This window comes from Acanthisitta chloris, unplaced genomic scaffold, assembly GCF_000695815.1.
Source record: "Acanthisitta chloris isolate BGI_N310 unplaced genomic scaffold, ASM69581v1 scaffold17461, whole genome shotgun sequence".
Lineage (NCBI taxonomy): Eukaryota > Metazoa > Chordata > Aves > Passeriformes > Acanthisittidae > Acanthisitta > Acanthisitta chloris.
The window spans coordinates 22,244-47,824 of NW_008657853.1; the positions used below are offsets into that span (position 1 = coordinate 22,244).

Here is a 25,581-nt window from a genome sequence, read left to right on the forward strand (position 1 = left end):
CTTTTAACCTCTGCTCTGAAGCTCTGAAGCTTTAGTTCTGACTGAGAACAATGCAAGAATATTACAGTCCCTTGCACAATATTCTGCAGCAGCCCCTTAGTTAAGAAATAGAGTTGCAACAACAGTGTATGCACTAATAACTGCAAGACTTGATTACTGCAGTTCCTTCTTAGCAGACCTTTCATCAGAGGTCTTTGGTCACATATAGCCAAATCCATGTTGGTACAGGTGGTGCCATCAATCCTAGAGACAGCTAAAATAGGGGGGGAAAAAAAGACAGGGGGAGGGGAGAGAAAGTAAATGGAGCATATTTAGGGCTTCCCCCTTGCCCTAGTAATGAACTAGGGACTGCTCTAGGAATGGTCATTACTTGGCTAGTTGTACCAGGGAATACAAATGATCCAACCTGTGTCCAGCAGCACTAATGCAGCAGCTTCTGTGCCAGATAAAGAGCAGGTGAAGTATGAGGACTATTTGGGCAATGGTAAAAGCAGAGTGTAAGAAAGTGGTGGTGTGGAGAGAGAGAAGAATATCAAAAGGAAGGCAAAGGAATTGCAGGAGCTGGTCATAGGGACTTTTACAGCCTGGAGAGCTGGAGATGGATTTGCAAAGAATAGATACTGAGATGAGAGGAACTGGGGCTGAGAGGTCATGAAGTGACTGCTGTAAACCATCTCTACTAACATGGCTAATAATGTGCAGGATCCATTCCACAGAACAGATGCAGTGTGCCAATCCATCCTCAGATGCCATATCTCCTTTACCAATGATGCAGCGAGTGACTGGTTGTGAAGTCTTGGTATCAGTGCAGTCACTGGGTATTTTGTCACTCCCTTCAGAGTGACTGGGATTTCCCTCTCCTCATAAACAGGCAGTACTAGTCCTTATTTCCTAGGGACACATCTGAAGGTGAGCTGCAAAGGGTTAAAAATTACCTTGGTTTTTGATAGGCTATAAGGAGGAAGGGAAATTCCATTGCTGCTATTTAAAACGAAACTTAATGCTGAACATTAACTGAACTCGAAAGCCATTAAGAAGGCCAACAAACTGTGACAATTTGGATTAAGTGGGCTTTAATAAAGAGCAAGATTTTCAATATCTCCTTAGAACAGACACAGTGGAGTCATTCATTGTGGAGGCCAAATCTGAACTGATGCATGTAGAAAAACAGGAGAGAAGTTTTTCTTGCAGAGAAGAGGAGAGCAGTTGGGCACTAGCAAAAAGGCAGAGGTAACTCTTTAAATTATCTGCAGAGGTATATGAATTATTATACCTGTGAATTACAAAGGCTCCTTAACTACCAGCTAAACTTTTACAAGTCTCTAATGTAGAATACAATTTCCTTTACCATGCATGTTGATTCTTCCTACCACAAGGACCTAAAATACGAAGATCTGTTGAAAGCTTCTGAAAAACAGGTTTGGTTTCTCTACAAGATTAATTTCTTCCCTCTCAAACTGCTTGAAATGGATAGCTGTAGTGAGAAACTAGAGCTTCTCTAGTGAGAAAATCAGGATGGTGCATCAACAGTTTGTTTAGAAAAAGCTGATCCTGTCTCTGGATACAAATTAGAATCATTCCATCATTTGAAAAAATACAGTTTTGCTTTGTATGCTTTACCTGAGGCCAGACAGCAGTGTGGTTTGCAGGTCTTGTGACTGCACAAGCCCTACTAATCAGAGCCATTGGTCAACAGATTGTAATCTTCTGATCTTTGGGTCATATTTTTTAGGACATTCTTTATTTGTTTGTTTATAAATAGCCAAAACCCAGCTCTGGTCCCTATTTTCTCCTTCAGTCTGAGACCCACTGGTTTCTCCTGCCTTACATACCTGGTCCCAGAGGAGAAAAGAGTGGAAGGGAATACAACTCTAGCAAGGAAAGGAAAAGACCTTGAGAGGTACACTTCTCAGAGAATCTGTTTTGCAAGACAGGACAGGTTGAATAACGTTGCACTGTCAGCAGCCCGTTTACCTTAGCAATATCATACATGACAGAGATTTTAAATTCCCAGTCCATGAATGTGCCATCAGGGTAGGAGATTTTATCATTTAAAACATCCTGTCAAGAGAAGGAAAGAAAAGTTGTTCAGGGAAAAAGAAGATGACATATGAGTATTCAAATTGCACAGCCTTTCAACCAGTGACTATGTTTTTTATAGGGAGTACATGCACTAGAACAGAAGTTGAATCAAAAACCAAGGAATATGAAATCTGTTTTAAGTTTACACAGAGCTAGAAAAGTGGGGACTCCAGAAAAGAGGGTTTTGTGCCATTAAAGGTAAATTGTGAATTCACTCTTAAAGCTGAGTCTTTGATAACACAAAATAGCTGACACAGTCAAGGTGTGCAAGAGGAAGGGAGAGGATTTTCTGTGTTTTGTGCTCACAGTCCATTTCCTACCAATTTACTCATGGCCTTATGTGTTCAAAGTTGACTGTTCCTTTATCTTAAACTGCCAGTCATTTACAGGTCTTTCAGCCACTATGACATCCATTGCTAAAAGTAAACTTCCATGAATATGCCAGTTTACAAGAAAATAACTTAGAGACAGAGCTGTTACTTTGCTGCCTTGCTGTGAGTTTGTTCCAGAAATCAGTGTTGCTGACAAGAGTCCTTGTATAAACACAGAAGCAGAGACAATATATCCCTGCAGATGAACTGATGCCACCATCACTTCATGATTAGCACCGAAATAATATCGGTAGTAATAAACCGTAAGTCTTTCCAAGCATCAATTTACCATTTCTTTTTATAAAAAAACTTAAGTATTGTTGTCCCTTACAACACAGAATTTGCCATATTTGTCCCTTATTAATATGGAATATATTCTTTTCTCTATCCTTGCGTAGTTTGTGGGCACTTGGGGTTCACAAAGGCATCAGCAGAAACAACAGTTCCAGCTTGGAAAATGAAGAAAAATTTCTATCCTGTATGCTTCCAAAAGAGCACACAATACAGATCCTGGCTGTTGCTGTGGCCTGTACTCTTCCTTGTCTCCACCTCACCTCCTCATCTGGCTGCTGAGAACCACCAAACTGACACAACAGCACACAAGGAAGGCTGGAGAGAACCAGGCAAGGAAGAGGAAGATAGAAGTCAAAAACCTGGCACCACTTGCTCAGTCCATGACTGCTGCATGAGGGCCAGAGACACAGAGATGGGGATTTTTTCCTTTGAAATTTGATAATTTGGGGGCTGAAGGAGACCTTCAAAATTCTTTACCCGCAGAGAACCTCTTTCGCAGTACTCAATCACCCCAAAGATCATGGTGTCTATCTTCACAGTGCCATAGAACTTGGTCAGGTTGTAATAATCAATCTGTAGGAGCTAGAGCACAAACATTTCATCTGTTTTTAAAAGCAATCATTGTTAGTACAGAAACACAGGTCATGGATACTTGTTTGACACATCTTTTTATCTCAGGCCCTGGTAAGATGTATGAGTTTCCCTTAAACTAGTGTGTATTAAAGCATTGAGTGAAGTACTTGGAGACATTTGTCATTCCAGAGCCTTCCAGATTAGGGAGATAAGAGTGGCTGCTGTTGAATACTGCAAGTCAATTCCAGATGCTCAAACCTCCCAGCTGACCAGAATAGCCATTATGAGTGACAGAATATTGTGAAACAGTCAGTAAATCAGCAAGTAATAAAACTTGAATTATGCTGCATGATATTAAATAGACATCTGTAGTTTACTTTGAGATATTTTTAGAGCTAATTGAATTCACAGTATAGCTGTGTTGAGTAAAAGGAAAACAATTCAAAAAAGATGCAGTACTGCAGCCAAATTCATCTCCCATGTTGGAAGAGTCTGTATGCACAAGTCAGCAGAGAGTTACTTATATTTTAAAGAGCTGCACTTGACATTCAATAATAAGATTTAACTACAAGTTTGCTACTGATGAATTAGCATTATATGAGCCAAAAGAATGTATTGCCTTTTAGCAACATCTATAAAAATGTCTTTAGTAAGGCCATATGACAGAGCATGAATTACTTCATTCATCCTCAGCTTCGCTGGCATACAATTCATGCTCTGAACTGGTAATGAGATCACACAAAGAGAAAGTTGATCGAGCAATATCCTTTGAGCAACTTATTACCCATTCACCTCACAAACGTGCACAAGGATATGGCTGTTGGAGTTGACAGTGGAAAGCAATGACTTCACTCAGAGGCTGCATCCCACCCTGCTGTGTCCAGCTGCTACGTGCAACAGTTACCTTGTTCAGTTCCATCTTTTGCTTCTCTGAGAAATTACCATCACTGTTTTTGAGATCCTTTAGGATCACTACCTGAAGGAAAAATACCAGTGGTGAGAAAAATCATAGGTTTAGTACAACAGCAATTCATCCTTCTTTTCCAAGACATGTCCATACAAAGAAATACTCCAGAAACCACTGCCTACTGCTTCGCTGTTGGAGCTTCAGTTAATCAGCTAATAAGTACCGCAGTTATATTTTCTTCAAAGGATTGACTATTGAAAACTGTCAATTATGCAGATTTTAACTCAACAGAATAAACCTCAGTCAGGCAGATAGCTCTACTGAACTGAGAATTGCCATGTAAATGGCCTGTCCTCCATCTCCTCAGGACCAAAATGGATCAGATCTCAGGTCCGTGTGTTTCTGTTTCTGTGCTCCTGGACTGGGCTAGGGGTTCATAGAGTCTAATATTTTGCCTCCTGTCAGTAAACAAAATACAAAGAATCCAACAGGGAATAAATGGCTTATTCCTTCCATAAGATCAACCCATTTTGCAAGGTCAGGGGAGGTAGTATGACCTCCTCCCAGAAAGAGCCTTCCTAAAGGCAAGACAAGGAAGGGAGTGTGGACACTGCAGTTAGGTTACCTTCTTGTCATATTTGCCTTGGCGCAGTCTCTGGGTGGTGTCACGTCTCTTATCTTCATCGATCTGAGAACAAAGAAGAATAATTAACTTGCAATTACCACCTACTCCCTACTTGACAGGTCCAGAGAGATTAGTAGTGTCTGTGTGTGCCACACAGAGAAGCATAAGCCTCTCTCTCTAGGGAGGGCCACTACATGCCACAGGAATTGTGGGACATGCGTGCCACTCCCAGGCCCTCCACCTGCTACTTCCATGCTCTTGGGCATTTCAGAGGCATAACAAAGCACAGGGAAATCATTTGTAACAGAGAAATGTAACTGAAAATCAATATGCAGCCCATTCTCCCATCACAACATGAGCTTTGCTGATGGGAACAGGTATATTCTATTGCAGAGCAATAGATGGGAAATAATCTTTTTTTTTCAATACAGCAAGTGAAGGTTAAAAAAATTTAAAAAGGGAAAAAACAAGAGTTAACAGATCCTAGTTCTACCAGAGCCATAGCCTGCGCTGTAGTCAGAGAATGCCAATATGCCAACATTGATGATCTTTAGAAGACAGATTCCAAGACCACACTTTGAGCATTGTGCTTCTCTTACCTTCAGACTAACATGACTTGTCTCACTGGTCTCCAGGGGCAAGATTTCTTCAGACGGTATATGGGACCATTTCTTCCAGCGGCGTTCATTATCTCTCCTGTACTTCCTGAAAAACAGGAGAAGTCTTTCAAAATATCCTCCCAGTGAACCAAAACCCAATACAGGAGATTAGGACAGGGAAGCTTCTAGCTTCAGGATGACACAAGGATGTTGTGTCAGGTTGACAAGGCTTGAGCACAAGCCCTCTGGCTCTTGTACAGTTTTCCAGTTTGAGGATACTCTTAATTGCCCTTGCTTTGGGAAACGTAAATGCTCATTCAATTCCACAGCAGAAGAACATAACAGATTCAGCAAAATTACTGCTAGGCAATTTACAGAGTCTCAGGGGTGGTCAGAACAATAAAAAGCACAAAGGGCCATCTGGATTTTATATAGTTTTCTCCTCCATGTTATCAAATGTACTCGGAATAGAGGTCCCACAAACAAATGCAAGCCAAAGGAAGTCCTGCCATCAACAGTAGATAGTAAGAACAGGTGTGAATACAATGCCAGGAGAGGAGGTAACAACAGCATTGAGATGAAATGCCTTTTTTTCGGTCTCCCTTGTATTTTGCACATTTTGTCAAAATGAGGGAAGAGCCCTTGGAACGGGGAGAAATAAACTGCTGTCTCCTTTGCAAAAAATTCAGAGTAGGTACTACCTTGTCGTAGAGAGAACCTGCAAGACGACTAGTGCACACAAAATTACCCACTTACTCGGGCAAGTCCTTCCTCTGCTGGAAAAAAGCCCACAAGACTGGTGAGGAGAATCCTAACACACTGATGACTGCTGGCAAATGCTCCAAATGGGAGAACCCATACTCTTGACTAATAACATTATTATCCCCTTTCCCAATACATTTTAGCATATATTTGCATAAGAAAAGAAAGACCAATAATTGTGGTAAGAACTGTTTTTCTCAGTTCAGTCTCTTAAGGTGTGTGTCACCAGAATGCACTGCAATTTAAACTGATATCAGCTGGGATTACGAACATATCAAACTGAATTAAAATCTACTAGGTTCAATATTTAGGTTTTTTTTTCAGGACTTTGCCTTTTTACTTTACCATCAGAACTACATAGATAGTTGTGGGATAGTTCAAGTGTCCCAAAAACTTGGGAGATAAAGAAGGAATAATGAGGCATTTTGTTCATTTTCATTTTCTTTTCATTTCACTTTTGTTCATGTTCATTTTCTCTTCTCTCTTGCTTGTTCAGTGGCAATTGTAGTTGAGAAGTCTGCTATTATTTTGTGACACCAAAAGGGAAAATCCTCAGAAATCTCTTCTATATTTGATGCTTGGGAATATTACAATATCTGTACAATAATAATCTAATCATCTAAACAGAATCTTTAGATTTTATGCATCTGCAAATATGGAAAAGTACAGAATCTTTCACAAGTCCATGCTGTCCCCAGACAAATGTTTATTAATATTCATAGCCATTACAAACTTTACCTGTCTGTTTATATGTTAGTGTTTAGATGTGGCAATTTATTGCATACAATTGGATGAGTTGAATACCTTCATCTTTGATTTTTCCCTTATGAAAAGCTTTAGTTAGCAAGGCAGAATGGTCCACTCAAAAGAAGAGAGCCTGGGTAGTACCTGTTTCTAATCAAGTTTTCTTAAGACCTGATTTTCTTACTTTTTCTTAAGTTTTCTGATACATAGCTGAGATATATAGTGAAAATGGATGCACAGGTAAGACAATTTTTTTAAAGATTAAAGAAAACTGTATACTTTGGAAATAGCATGGGATTTCTTCCCGCAAAAGCAGACATCATTGATTTCTATTCCAGCTTTTTTCCATTGTGATAAAGTTGAACTGTGTTATATTCAGGAAATTCCAAGCTGTTAGTAAAATTGTTATGCAAGGAGTTGGACTGAGTTGAAGGAATGGATCCATGCAATGAGAACACCAAAACTTCATGGTGTTTTGACTCCTACAGTGACTCAAGAAAAATACCTTATTCTAGACTGAGTTTTTACGACACCAATAGGTTGAAGAAACATAAGTGAACCCCAAGTAAGCTAAAGATGGACAGTAAAGTGGAAAATGTCTTAAGATTGATCTGAGACATGTTTCTGTGTATATACAGGAATCAGAACATTTTAGCAGATGCAAGAACTGTGAGTCTTGTTGCATCTTCTCCCTCAATTATGAACCTGTCATAACTACACTATGGATGTAAGTACTACTTGGCATACACTAAAGAGTTCACACTGAGGGCAAACACACAGGTATGTCAGGTAAGCTAATGAATGGCTCTTCAAGGAGGGATCAAAGGCATTGCCGTAGGAGGAAAACTGCTCAAGGACAAACAAACAGAAGCCAAAGAGGTTGGTACCTTAGAACCAGCAAAGAGATGATCAGAACCAGAATCACAATTCCCGTGAGTGTAAAGACAGCAATAGTCAAGACGTGTGGGCCTGCAGGAAAGAAAAAATTAAAAATAAACAATTTGACAGAGGACACTGAAAAACAATATTTTATTTAAGAAATTACCTCCACTCACACATGTGCAAGTCGCAGGAGCTGACCAGGGATAATTTTTGGTGACATTGAAATTAGGAGGTTTAGGTAAAGTCCAGCACTGCCTAGAGATGATAGGTACCTGCCTCTTCCAGTGAGGGATGCAGCATGACCCAGAGCAATGCAGTCTTACATCCCCACCTGAGGCATGGGCACTCCATAGGGACACCCAGGTGGGAGGTGAATTCAACAATTCTAAATCTCAGCAGCAGTTTCCAGGTGTTCTCCTCTTTAAAAAAAACCCTAGTATAATCCAGAAATAAAGCTGACTTTTCCCAGCAACCTCATTTTTTAAAATGAAGCAGACAAAATTTTCATTGTAGTAACTTCATATAAGTGGATGGTGGAGGCAAACCTTGTGTACAGCTGTCTGTGGGACAGGAATGGAGATGGTGGCTATTTGCAGTCAGAGTCATTGGGATGCAAAAACCATTGTTTTCCTCCAGCATTACTCGGGGCTTAATGCAAAGTGGGGTCCTCACTGAGTCCTTTGGATAAGGCTTTCTCTGAAATGGGGAACAAAGGTTTGATCCTTTTATCCATGTTGTTCAGTGATGACTTTCTGATTCAGGCTTTCCAGTCCTGCTAGGTACCCACTCAGTCAGAAAGACATGCCTCTTTGGCAGGGAATTTTCCACAACTGCCCATACCTTTGTCACGCAGAGTCTTTACTGATAAAATTTGCTTTAGGATGGGATGCACCTGAAGCTTCCACCCAGAATTTCCGCTGACACAGAGTGCAGCCACTTATGGATTTGTAAGGCATTTCTCACAAGAACTTGTTATCCAAGAAGAGGTCAGGATGAAAATCATGGTACAGCTTTCAACATGTGCAGCCTTTTCAGCATTTCACATCTGGGTTCTCCCCTTATTGATCCAGTTGTTTAAAGCAATTCTGTACTGGTAGAGCTTTGGAGACTATGGACTCATTTCTGAACACTTCTGTTGACACTGGTTGGGATGAGAAGTGCTAGAGTGGAGTGTCTCTTCAGTAGGAAATTAATATGCTATGGAGGGAAATTAAGCCAATAAAGTGTCCTTGGAAGCTTCTAGGTGCTAAACAATTTGAAAACCATGCTGTTCAGGCATCTGAGGATTTAGACCCAAAAAACCACAGAGCACATGAGGGTTCTAATCCTGAGCAGTTAGGCAGGATGAACAAGGATGGGCACTGCGTATTTAGGGTTGTCATTTTGATTGGTTTCATGTGGAAAAGCAAACTGAAGCCTGTCTTGTGTCTGCTCTTGGAGCTCAGGGTACTGGGAAGGAAAATTGGTGGTCACCAAGTTCCTCTGAAGAGAAACAGGCCATTAGTGCAGAGTTTCAGCTGGTGACCACACGTGTAGAGTGCACCTACTCTACTGGGCAAGTCTCTCAGGCAAAAGAAGGCAGAGGAGAATCCAGTTTTGCAGATTGCCTTGTTGGTTATAGATAGTAAAAGAGCAAAGTTATTCAGCCTTACTGAGGCTAATACACTTCTGTCTGTGCCCAGAAACAAAAGTAGAGGCACACAGAAAAATAATCAAGTGTAAAAAATAATAAATAAATAAGAAGCAAAACTGCATACACTAGGTGCCTTCAGAATCAGGCAGCAACTGAGAAGGGATTTTCAACATATCAATGTAAGTGTCTGCATCACACACAGAATTCATTTTATCAGCTCCTCTGGATTTTGAACACAGTTTTCTGGCTTTGATTTTCTTGTCCTGGATATCACATCACTGCACCTTCTTTCCGTGTGTTCATGCCAGCATCAGTCTCAAAGCCTCCTAGTATTAAATATTACTCTGACAGTCTCTGTTGAAAACTATGAGTACTAGTGTTTCCCTCAGCAAGATAACACGACAGATACATGAGAATGTGCAAAGCCATTTTGTCCGAATTCTCTAAAACTGAAGGTTTGTGAATTGTGGCTTGCAGCTTTACAATCAGCCGGTTGTAGCTTTCCGTGGAATCGCTGATTTCCCTTTCTTGAGGCTCTGCTACCACCTCCTGGCTCTTAGTATTACAACAGGCAAAGAGAGTTTGTATCACAAACTAACTGATTTCAGGTCCTCTGCAACCAGAAACGTTTGTGAACATGTGAAACCTTTTTTTTTATTATTTATACGGGATGACAGGAGGAAAGAAGGCAGCAGAACTGGGTCAGCTGTTCTCAATTACAGCTCAGGAAGGAGCAGAGCTCTGGTTGTTCTGTCTGTTCACCTCTCTGAAGGAAAAAAACACATTTCTGGCTGGAAAGTTTTGTCTGGCTCTGGCAAGGCAAGGTAATTACTTAAGCTTTGGCCATTCTCTCTTTTCACACTGAAGGAAGGTTTATTTTTTTAAATGTGAAGACAAAACTATCAAGTGCCTGTGGGAGGCATTTTTACTTTCATTTAGTATAGCCTGGCTGCAGTGTCCTTAAGCACTGGATGTTAAAATACTGGTATTTAGATAGTGACTTCCTGCAATTCCCAATTTTTCTTTTCTCTTGTGCAGTAGCTTCAAACAAGGACATACTCAAGGGAATATTTGAAAAATACAAAGATCTGCTGACAACACAGCACATTGTGGAGCCCAAGGGATGAATGAGAATGGAGCAACACCAAGGAGACTGTAGTCAGAAAGCACATGGCTCAGGGAGCTGGTGCAGCCCTGTGGCTGACATGCAGTGTTGCTTGTCTCTGCACCAGCAGGACTCATGGTCATACTCAGGGAGATCAGAGATTTGACAAGCGATGAAAAATGAAAGCTCCACTGAACTCCCTCTGCTCTTCTCAGAGCTGTCTAACTGGAGTATTATCAGAGATGCTGCCTTTTCCTGGCAGCTCTATGGGTCCCTGGCAATGAATCACTAATCCTGCTTCTCTTAGGAGAGGCAAGACCTAATTTGAAGCCATCTGATTTACTTCATTGAGGAATTAAAATGTTTGAATCCATTTACCACCTACTGTGAATGAGCTCTTAGTTAGCAGATCCTGTTTGTTTCTCCTGTTATGCTTTGCCTGTTCCCTAATGGAGGTAAGCAGTAGAGTAAAATAATGGGAGGCCTTCAGCAGAGAACTTTAACAGCAGCAACTTTGAATACTCATTGGTGGAAATGACTCAGGTGAACACCAACCCACTATGCACTAACCCACTATGCACTAACCCTTTCAACTGCCACTGCAATAATTTTTGTTCTGTGTACCACACCCTGAAGCATAGCCCTTCCACTGCCAATCACCATGTGGCAGCAGTCTTAAAGGGGGAAACAATCTCAGCCTGATCAGACTGACAAGGCTGTACTCTGCTATGCTGAATAACAAGAGGGTTCATCCATTCTATCCAGAAGTTACCAAAAACTCAAAAGAAAAGGAGGTGGTGATTTCAGGGGTTGCAGATTTAAAGTCTGAGTATAGATAGAGCCATAACCTAGTTACCCATTGTCTTTCTGCAAAGAGTCAGCTCTTCCCAGTCCTCCAGAGAAGCACCCTGAATCTGCACAGTGCTGTGTCCTCTCCCCAGCTCCTTACAACAAGGATAAAGGGGCAAGCAGAAGCCACCATGCTCCATCAGTGATACAGAAATGCAGAGTCAGATAACTTATCATAACCTTAACTCTGCTCCCTTTCCTGAACAGTCTTTCAAGAAATTCACATCACTGCCATCTTCTAGCAAAGATTATTTGTTTGTGGGCAACCTCTTCTGAAACCCCCCCACGGCATTCCCTACAATCACTGGTACAGTACGGAGTCTACAGGAGACTTAGTAGCAGTACTCAAACCAACATGAAGGTTTAGAACTGGGCTGGATGCAGAGAATGTGGCAGGATGGGGCAGGAGAAGGAAAGATGCTGTTCTGCCCCAGCTCCTGGAATCACTGGCAGGGGCAGTGTGAAGGTAGCAAGCTGGGTTGCACAACAGATGGGTCATAGGACTGTATGACTTGTCTTCAAAGAATAGGTAGGTTTAACGGGTGTCTTACCAGAGCCTGGAGTGTCACTGGGCAGCTTGTGGTTCTTCCAGATAAAATCTGGACTGCTAGTTATCATGTGTGTCTCATTCTTGTGAGTGTTGAAATACAGAAGAGGTCTGAACTAAGGGTGTAGGAGGGAAGAAATGCAGTTAGCAGCTGTGCTCCCCCTCTTTTGTCCCTTGCTCAAACTACCCTTAATAAATGTATTGCCCAAACTCAAAGTAATTCTTGTTCTTTCTGCTACAGTGGTGCATTTCTCAGCATAGCCATATGTTCAGCTGCCATATTCTTCCTCATTCTTCCCCCTCTCTCTGAAAAGAAATTTACCAATCCCACAAAATACCAGCTGCACTTCACTACTGAATCACCCAATGACATCAATCCTGTCAGTCTCCAGCACACCTCGTATGACCCCCTTCTGGCACACACAGCATGCCTTGGCACTCCACCACTCCTGCTGTAGTTATTTTCATCATTCTTATGCAATAGTACAGGGAATTTTGTTTCTCCTTTCATATACAAGGTCAAACGGTTGCTCCCTGGACATACGTACATGATTTGCAGTCTGTGACGTGTACAGCAGGGTCAGATTGGTATCAATGTCTCCAAATTCATCCAGAGTCACAGGACCCAGTATACCTGCAGACACAAGGAATTAGTCAGAAGGCTTGTGCTCTCAGAAACACAAATACATGGCAGGAAGGATGGGATAAATAAAAGGGCTTCTGATACTCAGGATATTTTTTTATTCATGTACATGCCAGAATACACACCAGCTCGGTGTGGTGCTACTTCTCCCTTAATATCACACTACATCTTCTCTACAAAATCCAATAAAATGTGTTGAACTGACTGCACTGAAAAGGAAAAGTCTCCCTCTAGCTATAGGAAAATATATTTGTCAGATTTCTTCAGCATACCAAGAATGTCAGAGTAACGTCCCTTGAAGGGACCATTTTAGAAGTGAAAAGGGAGACTCTTTCCACCTGCAGTTTGAATCTATCAGCAAGAAAGGAAATACAAGGATACTTTCATTTCCCTTGTTCTTTTGAAAGCTCCCTGCTTGGTTCTAATGATACTATTCAAACCAGATTCTTTTTGCCTTTAACCTCCTGCCTCTGTATCTCAGCAAATGTGTAGATTGAGAAACTGCCTGGGTAACACATTCAAGGATTTTAAGGTGGAACTTCCCAAGTCCCTCAGCACAGCTTGACTTTGCTCCCACGAAGTCAGTTGTTTCAACAAGAGCACAAGCTTAGCCAATAGCCACCACTCCTTAAAGTCTCACCTTCAGTTTTCCCTTCTTTTTTACAGGAGGGTCTTTTTTATTAGCTTCAGATTGCTCTTTTGCTGCTGTTGCTGATGACTTGGCATTTTTTTCCTATCATCATTATTTTAGTTCAGGAATGACCTTCTCCCTTTTCACCTCAGAGACTGACACCAAGTTTTTCATAATTATTGTATGAAATCCCTACTGTACCAGCCTCCATCACAGGAGAGATTGAAGGTGATTCAACACCTTTCATGTTTCGGATTTTTTCTCTTTAAACTAAACCTATAAATATTGTGGAGCATTACATTACATTATTGCATTACAGTGCAGTATTTTGGATAAGTGAAATAGTTTCTGCAACTTATCTTTCAAATTTAGAGTTAAAATGAAGAGATGAGTTTACTGATATTCAAAAAAGGATCCTGTCTCCTGGAGGAATTAGTAAACTACATTTTGCCAGGTATGGGATATCATGGTTAAAGCAAAGATAAGCCCAAAACCTGTTAGGTGGTCACCTTAGGAAAATATGGGAAACTACTACAGGTCTTTGCTGAAAGTAGGTGAAACATAAGCACAAAACTTTGAATTATCATTTTGGTGCAGATCTCTGATGTGAAGTGACATTACCCAGAGAGGTAATGTTGCTTCTTTGTCTAAGTCTTGCCTCTGCCTTTTCCTCATTGTTGAATTGTGTGATTTTAAGCCCATGGCCTACAAAAGAAAAGTCCACTGGTGCAAGACAACCTGTGAGAGGAACAAGAAAGTTGACTAAGAGGAGCCAATCCATTGCCAGGCGTTCAGGCCTACGTGTCTTTGTAAACTCAAAAAAGTTGAAACTGCTTCATTAAAGCTTAGGTAAATGACTTCAAAGTAATTTTAAACATCAAAACTGAAGATAACATCCTTGCAAAAATACATAAAAAGAAAAAGGAGTGGGAATAAAACTCATTGAAGGGCTTGGACTTGTTTAGTGTATAAGTGGCTTATCCTAAGACTACTTAAAATTTCATTCCCCTCTGCAGTTTAGTGCCCCCTGCGCAGGACTGTACTCTTCTTACCCTCAAAAGTAGTGTTTCGGAATTCATTTATTAAGCTGAGAGGTGACACTGGGCTCTGGGAGACAATGAATTTCTTGAGAATATGTCCAAACAGCAAGACTGCATTAAAATAGCCAGCGAGAAAGTCATCTTCCACCTAGAAGAAAGGAAAAAAGAAAAACAGCAGTTTGAGAGTTCATATTTCTGCCTTAAAGCTACAGTAACTTTGTTTGTCTCCCTTTGGCAGAAACTCCAGCATGGAAGACCAGAATTTGCTGAACACTGAGAAGTAGATGGACAATGCCACATCAGCGTTCTTGGAAAAATAAAGGTAAACAAAATATATTTTTGGTGTATGAAGACAGGGAGGCAATGAAAACTTCTAAAAGGCCAATGTAAAGCTCTGGCACGTTGATCTGGGTGCAAAGGATTTAAGAAATCATACACTGTAGGTTCTTGGCAGGTCTGCTCTGCTCAGTGTGTCCCAAAGACCCTGGCTTTGCATTAGGCTTTCTGTGCAGATAATCCAGTGTGGTGCCAGCAAGTCTGGGCTTCCAGATGGCCACAGCTCAGGGGCAAGGAACTATGCCAGGATTTCCAGCAGCCTGCCATAGAACTGGCACCCAAAGGCATTGAGACTAGGCTGGGGGATCTAGAAGCCCTGTAAATCCAGCCAGAAGATTGAGGCTGCCTGCTACAGAGCTGGAGCTCAAAGCCACAAATCCTGGGAGGAACTCTACATGAAGAGTCTGATTCCTGGGCAGATAGCAGGAGTATCAGTTTCATTGAGCAGATAGAGGATTTTCATAGTTTTGGCTTTTCTGGAAATTTTTTAAAAAATACACATTTCCTACAGAAAAAAAAAAGGTTCCTGTTTTTGAAGTTTAACTGGAAAGTCCCTGGACATAAACTGCAATGGTTGTCACCACTTACACATACCTACACAGAAAAATCAGTCCACACCAAAAAAAAGTTCAGTCACATTCTGAACTTTCCATTCTCAGGCCTCAATTACACCTATAGATCTTTCTTGAGTGATGCCTTGCAGCTACATAAGACTGTCAGTCACTCAGAAGTGGAGTCAGAATGCCACATACCTACAAATCTCCCTCACGCCCTGTGAATGTGACACTTGCAGACCAAATTTAAAGCTTGAGTTGAACTTCATAAAGCAGGAATATGACAGCCTGCACCTCTGCCTTATGGCATTTTTACATCATTACAGCAGGACAAAATGTCATCCTGCAATTTTAGAAAATATCAGCATAGAAGCATGACAGGGGAAGATTACAGGGGCATTCTTAGTTTTAATTTCCTAGTGCACGAACATGAATGAACTGAATGCAACAATAAGATATAAAATAGTATGGTTACCAGGATGTCGTCCTCAGGGTCTGTGGTGTTGAAGCTGCTATTAGCTGGTGGCAGAGTCAGGACAAGGACATTCTGCATGTAAGTGGCTGAGCTGTTGTTCTTGAAGTACATGTTACTGCAAAGCAAAGCACAAGATGCTCCCCATGAGCACTCAACAGCAGGGTCAGTGGTATCCACGACAGAATCACTCACCTCTCCCCAGTGGCTCTGTTATTTAACAGGGTAAAAGAGTAGTTCTAAAAATAAAATTTCCTCATGGGCACAGTTCTTTGTATTGCTCATTCCTTGATGCCAGCTTTTGTGCTTAAATACATTAAAAGGTAATATCAAAAAGATCTGGAAATCTGACACTCAAAGGTTGCAGCCAATTATTGTTATTATTGTAGCTGTTTGGTTTCTGTCCTGTTTATTTCATCTTCTTTCAAGCAGAGATTATTAAAGCTCAGTCTCTTCTTGGAAGCCACAATATTGCAATGATAGGTCCTTCATGTTACTGTGTGTGATTCTGACCTCTTCTGCACTCTTGCATTTTGATATCACCTGCTAGAACTGAGTACAGATGGATTTGCACTAAAAGCAATTAACAGGAGGGCATGGAACAATCAGAGAGCATCTTATTGATTTGTTTGTTTAATTCAGTGAGCTATGAAAATCGGAGGAAACTGTGTGAGCTTGAAAACTACGCTAAAACAAGCAGAAGATGTTGTAGGTTTCAGGTGTCTTTGGTTTCATCACCCTGATAGGCCATTTGGAAGGGCTTGACAGATTGGCCACCACTGGATTCACATATTAAAGAGGAAGTTAGCAATACGTATTAGTGTCACGTGGCAGCATCTGTCATTGCTATAGCTAGATCAATACAAAGAAAATAATTGTATGAGCATTCTCTTATTATTCATGTTTGATCATCCTTTTTTTTTTCTTCAGTCAGTACAGTATTAAGATTTTTTGGAGCCCACAGGCTCTGCTCCACGGCCTCTGATGGGATTCTGACACCAGAGCCCTGTCCCTGCCTCTCCCTGAACCTTCTGACTTTTACATTGTGCTTTTCAACCTAAAGAATTTCAAAGTGCTTTTTATTCAGGCTTGGAATGAACTAGCCAGTTGAAAAGGAAACTTCATTACACTCCACCAGACTGGATAATCCTACAGCATCCCACCTTTCCCGAGGGAGGCTTAGACACTGTGTTTGTGTCCTGCCTGCCAGACAGCTCAGAGCTGAAGAAAATTTAAATCCATCACTTTGCAAGAGGGACTTCACTCCTGGAGAAGCACAGGACCTTGCCTACTCTTTCTCCTGCAGCTTGAGCTTTCATCTAACATGTGTGTCTGTATTTTGTTTGTTTTAAGAAGAGTAAGATGATTCGAGACATTCAGCAGAACCAGAGGTATGTGGCAAATGTGAGGAGGGCAGCACATAACACTGGCTGAGGCAGCAGGGTATATCAGAAGGATGCATATCACACCAAAGAAGCCCCTAACCACCCTCACCTAATGCAACAATTATACATGCAACACCAGTAAGTTAAAGCACTCATTTGCATAGCCCCCATTCTGCATTTGCAAAGAAATAGGAATTGTGGCCAGTTGCCTCAGGAAAAGCAACTGGGGATTCCTAGTGCCTGAATAAAATTGTGGAATGTCTAAAGCTCTTAGAGGCACTTCTGAAAAATATGTATGGTGAACCTGAAAATGTTCAAGACACAGAAGATCCTGTTAGAACTTGAACCACAAGATCCAGTTTGGATCCAAAGGTTAAATGTCTGAAGTCATTAATCCAAAGTTCTTCAGCCCTGAACTGTCAAGGTCAGCTTTAGACAGGAGGACTGGGAAATTCCACAGGCCCTGGAAGTTCATGGATACTTTTTGCTACACCAACAGTGAAATAAGTAAGATGAAGATATGGGCACATACATTTGCCTTGTGATCATCCATTCATACCATTAGCTGCCAGCACAGTCCCAGCCATGTTTTAGGTCTAGGCCAATAAATTTTCTCCCAGACTGACTTGCTATGGCAACTGAAGCTATACCCCAAAAAACCTCTACACTGAGCCATACAGATGTGAGCTGTGCCATGTCACTTAGGCTTAGGGCCAGAGATCAGCTCTTGGTCCTCATATACAGCCACAGCTTTTGAGACTCCCACTGATATGGCCAGTTTATGTCAGTCCTCATCTATAAAGATTTTCTAATTAGCAATATAAAGAGGAAATTTAACAACAGAAAACTTAGGGTGTATACTAAAGAACTGCTCTGAAAAGTTAGATTTATGTAGTTTATAAAGATGTCGAAGAGATGGTTATAAAGTGGAAGAACAATTGTATCACTTATCAATCATTTAAAAATGTAATAAATGGAGTCTAGAAAAACATACTCTAAGACATATTTACATAGTTGTCTGGTTGGGCAGAGTGTATGAAAAATGTACGTCTCATATGACCATTCTGACTTTGGACTCTGTGCCTCTCTCAAGGCTTCCTGCACTGAGGAGTCCACAGGATGACATTAACCCTACCTACTCTGTCACCTCCTTAGAAAAATAGGTGAACCGAAGGGGACGTGATAGAGGATATGCCACGAATTAAACACTAAGCACCTTAGATAAATGGCAAGACATGAAAGATGGCAATAAAAACATTTTGTGAAAAAGCATTTCTTCAACAAAACAGTTCCGCTCAGACCATTTCCGTTATCTGTATCCATCAGCAAACTGCAGAGAAAAGAGGAAAAGCAAAGGTGATACTTTACTTGAAGAGATCTATCAGGATGATGACAACATCATTATCCACTTTCCCCGTCCCTAGGTCTGTTCTGACGTCCTCTGGAGAGCCACACATGATGATCACTACAGATCAGGCAAAAATGGAGATATATTGGTGAGAGGTACAGACAACAGGAGGACATTTCCCTGCTCCCCCATGTTTGCATAGCAGGCAGTAGAGAAATTCTGAGCTAAGGCACAGGATCCAGGCACAGAACTACAGCCTCTTTGCAGTAAGACCAGGATATTTGAGGGAAAGAAGTAAAAGGCACCTCAACACCTGCGCCATATTCTGTCTGATTGCACCAGAGCACTACCATTATCTCACTCAAACAAGCATTAGGAGTTCTGATGCAATATGGGCCACTGAATTTGAACACTTCTAGGTTAAATGGCATTCAACCAATGGTTTAGTTAGCTTGTTTACTCTTGCACTCACTTAGCCTCCTGATGCCAGGTGCATAGTCTTAGGAGAAGATGAGGTGTTTATTAAACCATTTTTCTAGATTAGATGAATGATTTCCGGAAGAAGTGCCCCTTGATGGCAAAATGAGGCCCATTATGTACCAGGGCTGCAAACACATAAATGATAGAGAGCTTTCACAAAAAGGAGCTTGTGCCCAGATGGGATAATTCACCTCAAAAGCTCTCTGGAACCAGAATATTCCCCATATTTTATGAGGCTGGAGAGACAAATCTAGGAACTTTTTGCCATTTTATGTTTATATCCATGTGAAATGACTTATCTGTGTTTTCCACCATTTCTGGTAAAGGCTATCCCTAAAACCTAAGGGCTAGGTTTGATTTCCTGGGAAAAGCAACTCACCTGCAGGGACATTGCACCCTCAGCCCCTCCTTACCATTGCTTTTCCGATTTGGATCTTTCACAATTTTTTTAAGCTGCTCTGGAGTCCTTAAAATATCCTTGAACTTCAGTCTTTCAGAGAACTGTGTGACTCCAGCATCTAAAGCATTCATGTACCTAAGATAAGGGAACAGAGATATTGTCAGAGAAAAATTATAACTCCTCACACTCTCCTAAATCAGCCACAGTGCGAGATAGGGTGCTTACCACACACCAGAGTGTTTATAAGGTGGTATGAAACCTTTTCTGCAGCAATAAGAGTAAGAAAATCAATACATGGCATGGAAGTGTTTGGTAAATCATGCAGAGGTATTTGAGCCCTGCTGTGAAAAGGATGGATCTGGAAAATACAGTGATGTAATAAGACATTAACAATTAAGAAAAACAATGAGGGATAGAGGGAAATTGCAGTAAGTGAGACTAACAGGGAGGCAGAGCCAAGAAGCTCTGCTGTTTAACGCATCAGTAGGAAGCTTAGAAGGCATGTGAAGGATCACAGGAGTAAAAGGGAGATGCAGCAAGAACTGAGATGAAAAACACACATGTACTCTGACTGTGAGAGAAACAAAGGAAGGAAAGTAGCAACAACAAAAAATCCAACATACAGAGTCAGTTAAAACTTAGAGGGAAAAATGAGCAGAGCAAAAAAAGCAGCCAAGTGAGTAAAAGCTTGCTAAAGGATTAAGGAAAACCAGTCAACTCCTGAATCCTATTCTTGCTTCAAAATGTTGTGTCTGAGAAGAGATATTCTGCCCGAAATGAAGTTAATGCAGAGGGAAAACCAAAAGAGCTCTCTTTGTTTTCAAACTGTGTAACTTTTGATCTACCAACACTGAGATTCCAGTCCTAGGAACTAGACTTATCTCTTGCTTGCTTTTTTTTTCTTTTCAGAAACATAATCATTAACCATTAATTTACAGGAACATTTGCATAGTTGAAACATCACCTGATTTTTCCAGCACTGTGGGTATTCACTTATTTTTATATGCATATGAGGAAAAACAATTAGCCTATGCAGTATAACTTGTGCTTTAGACAAAATGTATCTTTTAATTAGACTGTTCAAAAACATTCAAGTTGACACTTTCTATTAAAGCAGAATAAGATTCAACAGTAAAGGAACTTGAACAATTCTGAAGTCATAAAGAAGGTCCTGAACAGAAGTGTTAATAAAGGCAAGGTAAGAAACACTTCAAAAGGTAAGAAGTAACTTACATGCAATTACTTCCCTGAAAGATATAAAACCTGCAGGAGTAAAGGGATGTGGCTAAAGTGTTTCTAGTGCATTGGCAATTATAGCTGCAAACATGAAGAAATAGGGATTGTAGTAAGAGATAAGCAAAGTGCATTGATATTTCAAAACATCAAAGGGAGCTAATCATAGCAATTACATCATGTGGTCAAGTTGCTATCTTTACTAAGAAAGAAGGAGGAAACAATAAAAGTCCCTAAATACCTACAAAAGAGAGAACTGGAGATAAGTTTTTAGGTCACTTCATTCAGGGAAAAAAAAACCTAAAATTAAATTCAGTATTCAATATATTCCATATTATATCACATATACAGTCATAAATTTTGCTTACATTTCTGCAAGCTGTCAGGTTATGAATTAGAAATATATATAATAGTTGTTTCAATGAAGTCTTCAGTGCCTTTGACCTGCATTTATAAAATTGGTTGGAGAAATGAGATTTTTTTTAATAATTAATCAGCATTTTATGTCCCAAAATTGGTTAAAAAAATTCCAAGGAGCACAGAAACACTCACATGAGCTGAAAGTTAAATAAGACTCAATAATAGAAAACATATTATAAATATCAGTATATTAAAGAGTCTATTTGTCTATAACCAGACTTTGTTTTCAGGCAACAAGAAAACCCAGCAGTCTTGAGAAGAAAGCACAGGCTGATGTTTCGAGTCACGAAGTGAAAACTGCCTCCTTTGCTCCAAACTAGTGAGCGCATAGCTTAAACTCTGCAATCACTGGGGTCATTTTGTTCAGAGAAAGACACAATTTGAACTTTGGAAAATTTTTGGAGTAACAATAGTGCCTACAGATTGACACCATTAATGTGGAGAGGCCTCTCATATCACATTATTGATATCAAGGATGCTGTAAACAGGTACTTCCATCAGAACAACATGTGGACTATGCTGTCCACAGGAAAAGCCAAGGCTTGAGAATGTTTAAAACAGACAGAGTGAAACATTCAGATATGCACTACAGCTAAAGAGTGTAATTCATCTTTTCCTTCTCTCATTCCTTGGTAGTTGTAAGGCACCTCCCGAAGTGCAGGACTCAACAGCTTATAAGAACCACATCCAAGGGTGGAGACAGCGTTTATTAACGGCTGGGTCAGAGGTGGATCCAGATCTTACCACAGGCATGCCTCTGAGGTTTCTGTCCTCTTGTAAATGTAGACAGATTCCCAGCTTGTGGTTTTGAACGGCAGATCAGAGTCTTTCCAAAAATAATAGAAGAATTCATTCACTTTCCTGGCTGGGGTCAGAAGACGGGTTAGGTTTACTTTGTAGTCACAGGACAGTCCAAAACTCCCTACAGAGATCAGAGGCAGGCTCAGTATTGTTTCAAGTCTGAAGGAAGAGATAAGAGGACAAGTCTGAACAGATTGCTGTCGCACCAAGGCAGCTACCACCTGATTGCCATCCTCAACTCCCTCTCCTCTTGTGCTCTGCATTACTTTAGCAATGATTTGAACCTGAAACAGAAGGTTCCTCAAGAACTAAAGCAGATTTAAGTCTCTATTGGCACCGAAACCCCTTGTTGAGCTGGCCCAGGCAGCTTCTCTCACTGCCCCCAGTTACCCATGCCTGGGTATGGGTACCATGCACCATTTCAGCCCCAAGGGTTGTGACAAGGGTCCAAAGGCTCAAGGACCCATCAGATTCTGCTCCTCGGCTGCCATTAACATGGGATGGACTTATTCTCATTGTTAAAAAAGGCTTGACTACTACATCTCAAAGGAAAAATCTTTTAGTTTCACTATGGCATATTTTAGGAGCTGTACGACAGCAGCAACCAGAGACAAAAAGAACTAAGACAACCCTGTGCTGAAAGGGAATTTGTAAAGCAAAGAAATTTTATACATAGAGACAAAAAGCTTTTAAGGATAAAAGTATTTTCCTAGAGACTAGACTCAAAATATTTCAGCTCTTGTACGGTGTTTTTTATGACGGGAAATTTTGCCTGCAAAAACTTGGCCATAAGAATTGTTGGCATTGTGACAAAACTTTATCTTTCAGGTAAAGCACACTTACCAAATTACAGGGTTTATATTTGCTGCAACAGAACCACACTGAGATGATGAAATAAGTAATATCAGGGAGAGTATTTCACTAATGAAACAGACATTTTCCTTACAGATGTAGAATAGAACAGAATAGAATAGACTATTTCAGTTGGAAGGGACATACAATGATCATCTAGTCCAACCGCCTCACTGCTTCAGGCTGACCAAAAGCTAAAGTATCTTATTCATGGGATCACAGAATGGTTTGGGTTGGAAGAGCCTTTATATATCATGTAGTTCCAACCCCCCTGCCACTAGACCACTTATGGGCATTGTCCAAATGCCTTTTTAAATACTGACAAGCTTGAGGCATTGATCACCCCTCTAGGAAGCCTGTTCCAGTGTTTGGCCACACTGTCAGCAAAAAAATGCTTCCTTATCTCCAGGCTAAACCTCTCCATATGCAGCTTTGAATCATTCCCACATGACCTGTTGCTGGACTCCAATGAGAAGAGACCAGCACCTCCCTCTCCACTGCCCCCCCTCAGGAAGCTGCTCTTCAGCTCCTCCTCTCCCAATCTGTTTTTGTGCCCAGCGTTACTCAGCATTCAAGGTGCAGAATCCAGCATTTGGACTTGTTAAATGTCATCCCATTAATCATTGCCCAATGATTCCCTGAATTAAAGATGGTGAAGAAGATTGAGGTAGACAATCAGTCTAATCCAAAACTGCGCCTTGTTACTTCCACCATTCTGTCACAACATCCCCACAGCTGCTGTGTTTACAGAGCTTTTGGGGTTCACGCTGGGTTATTTAATGTCCATTTGATAAGCCAAAGATGAAAGCTGGAGAGCAGTGGTCAAGTGCAGGAATCAGCTGGGCCATCACAGGCTCTGCACACTCCCACACCACTTCCCATGGGTGCATTCCCCACAGCACACTTCCCACACTTAAATCTCTGTAAAGTGCTTTTAACTGAAAGAGGGCAGGTTTGGACTAGAGATAAGGAAGAAGTTCTTTACTGTGAGGGTGACAAGGCATTGGAACAGGTTGCCAGAGAAGTTGTGGATGTCCTATCCTCAGAAGTGTTCAAGTCCAGACTGGATGGGACCCTGAGCAACCTGATCCAGTGGAAAGTGTCCTTGCCCAGGGCAGCGGAGTTTGAACTATATGATCTTTAAGGGCCCTTCCAACCCAAACCATTCTATGATTTTATGAAAGTAAGGCACTTGTTCTGATTTGCAAGCCTATTGCACCACAGACAAAAGGCAGCTGCCTGTTTGTTAGTGTTCTTCATTGCTTTGCATAAACTTCTATTCACACTTTTTACTGGCTTAACTGTGTCAGAGTCCAAGGAAAAGACTTTGGCATCATTCCGGGCTCCATATCCAGCAGATAGAAAAGCAAATGCTGAGTTAGGAGGCACAGTGACTAAAATGGAGTATACTACATAATGTTTTACCACGGGCCTATACATATACAAATTATGCTTTGATTCTTCTATAAATTAATCACATGTGTTCACCAGTAGCATTGGATTTGCTTCTGGTCATGCCACTCAAAGGAAAATATAGAGCTAAAAGCAGACAAGCTTCAGGTGAAAGTGTCTCAGTTCTCCCAGTTTCTGTCAGTGCAACCAAAAGGCGACCAAAGTTCAAAAAGAAAAGTTATTCACATGGGTAACAATATGAATTTGTACATCATAGCTGATGGGAGGTTTTAAACTGATTCATGCTACAAGTCTGCAGATTCAGCTTACACTTTTACTAATATCTGAGAATGAGCATAATAATGTGTAGTAGAATATGGAATAGAATTACACAGGTTATACTCTACTATCTAAGACGATAGTAGAGAGGTTCATTCTTCAGAAATGCTTCCTCAGGCAGAAGAGTTTGGATGAAACTGTCTACTCCCTATCTAACCCCTCTTTACTGAAGATAGTTGGGTTTTTGGATCTTCTCTTAGCAAACTCAGGACCCCTCAATGACTGAACACCCATGCAGAAGGATTCCTGTTGCCACAGTACTGTGGTGTCTACATGTCTCAAGCTAATATCTCTTTCCAGCTGCAGCTGCTGAATAGTTAAGCCTTTTGAGCTCTTAATCAGTAAATCAATCAATCAATCAACTTACTGTCAGGAGTTAGATGTTTCCCTGCCAGCCCTGGGATTTTATCAATGAGATTTGGAAAGAAATTTTCTTCTCCCTACCAAACATAGTGGTTATGCGTAAGTCTTACTGCTTTGAATTTAGACCTAGAAGTTTTTGATGTATACTAATCCCCAACTTCTCTGCAGGTTTGTGGTTCACAAAACAACTTTGTTCAGCAGCTGATGTCCTTAACATCATGATATTAGGGGGAAGAGGAGGTACTTACGAGATCATCTGGAAGGTGGCATAAGTGCAAGCTGGTCCTATGACAGCACAGCCAAGTCCCCCAGAATCCTGCAAGGGATCAAAGAGGGTCGTAAGTGGGGCAACGAGTGGCAGAGAGAGGAGGATGGGAGAATGAAGAAAACTTTAGGATTAGAAAAAGAGTCACAGAATTTACATAGCAAAAGCAAGAAAAGAGTAAGAAAGGAGCTACAGAAAGTTTAAAAGAACAAACCTAATGTGAAGGAGGAAGAAATCACAGAAAGTAAAAAAAAAAAGGGAGAGGACAAGATTGTTCCTGTGAGTATGAGCTTCACTAAGGGACAGACAGCAAGGTAAAATGAAAATATTGTTACAATTGCACATTTTAAATGACACACCCCAGCAGTGTTTGCATTTGCAGAAGACAGGGATGTTGGAATTACAAGGTACCATGTATCAGGAAAAGTGTTAGTTATGTGCATATGAAGCTAGTATTAAAAAAAATAATTGCATGACCACCAAATGAAGCCTGATCAGTATCTTTGTGTGTCATAAGTAACAATTTCTTAGCAAAGACTACAGCATGTGCTCATAGATTCGTAGACTTAAAAATTCACACTGGATTGACAAATTTCACTCAGAGGTGAGAAAAACCACTGAAATGGCTTCTTGTAACACACCAATGCTAACTGA

At 40.8% G+C, this 25,581-nt stretch overlaps 1 protein-coding gene across 1 annotated transcript in view; it reads right to left on the reverse strand.

Annotated features, from left to right (window-relative positions):
* Window positions 1–25,581, reverse strand: part of GUCY2C (guanylate cyclase 2C (heat stable enterotoxin receptor)) — a 45,255-nt gene that overhangs the window by 17,332 nt on the left and 2,342 nt on the right. Inside the window, 14 exon segments of the mRNA XM_009084891.1 lie at window positions 1,975–2,061; window positions 3,225–3,329; window positions 4,225–4,296; window positions 4,853–4,915; window positions 5,452–5,557; window positions 7,845–7,926; window positions 11,978–12,097; window positions 12,524–12,607; window positions 14,300–14,435; window positions 15,653–15,767; window positions 18,403–18,499; window positions 19,276–19,397; window positions 21,660–21,875; window positions 24,911–24,978. Of these exon segments, the coding sequence (XP_009083139.1) occupies window positions 1,975–2,061; window positions 3,225–3,329; window positions 4,225–4,296; window positions 4,853–4,915; window positions 5,452–5,557; window positions 7,845–7,926; window positions 11,978–12,097; window positions 12,524–12,607; window positions 14,300–14,435; window positions 15,653–15,767; window positions 18,403–18,499; window positions 19,276–19,397; window positions 21,660–21,875; window positions 24,911–24,978 (1,473 nt within the window).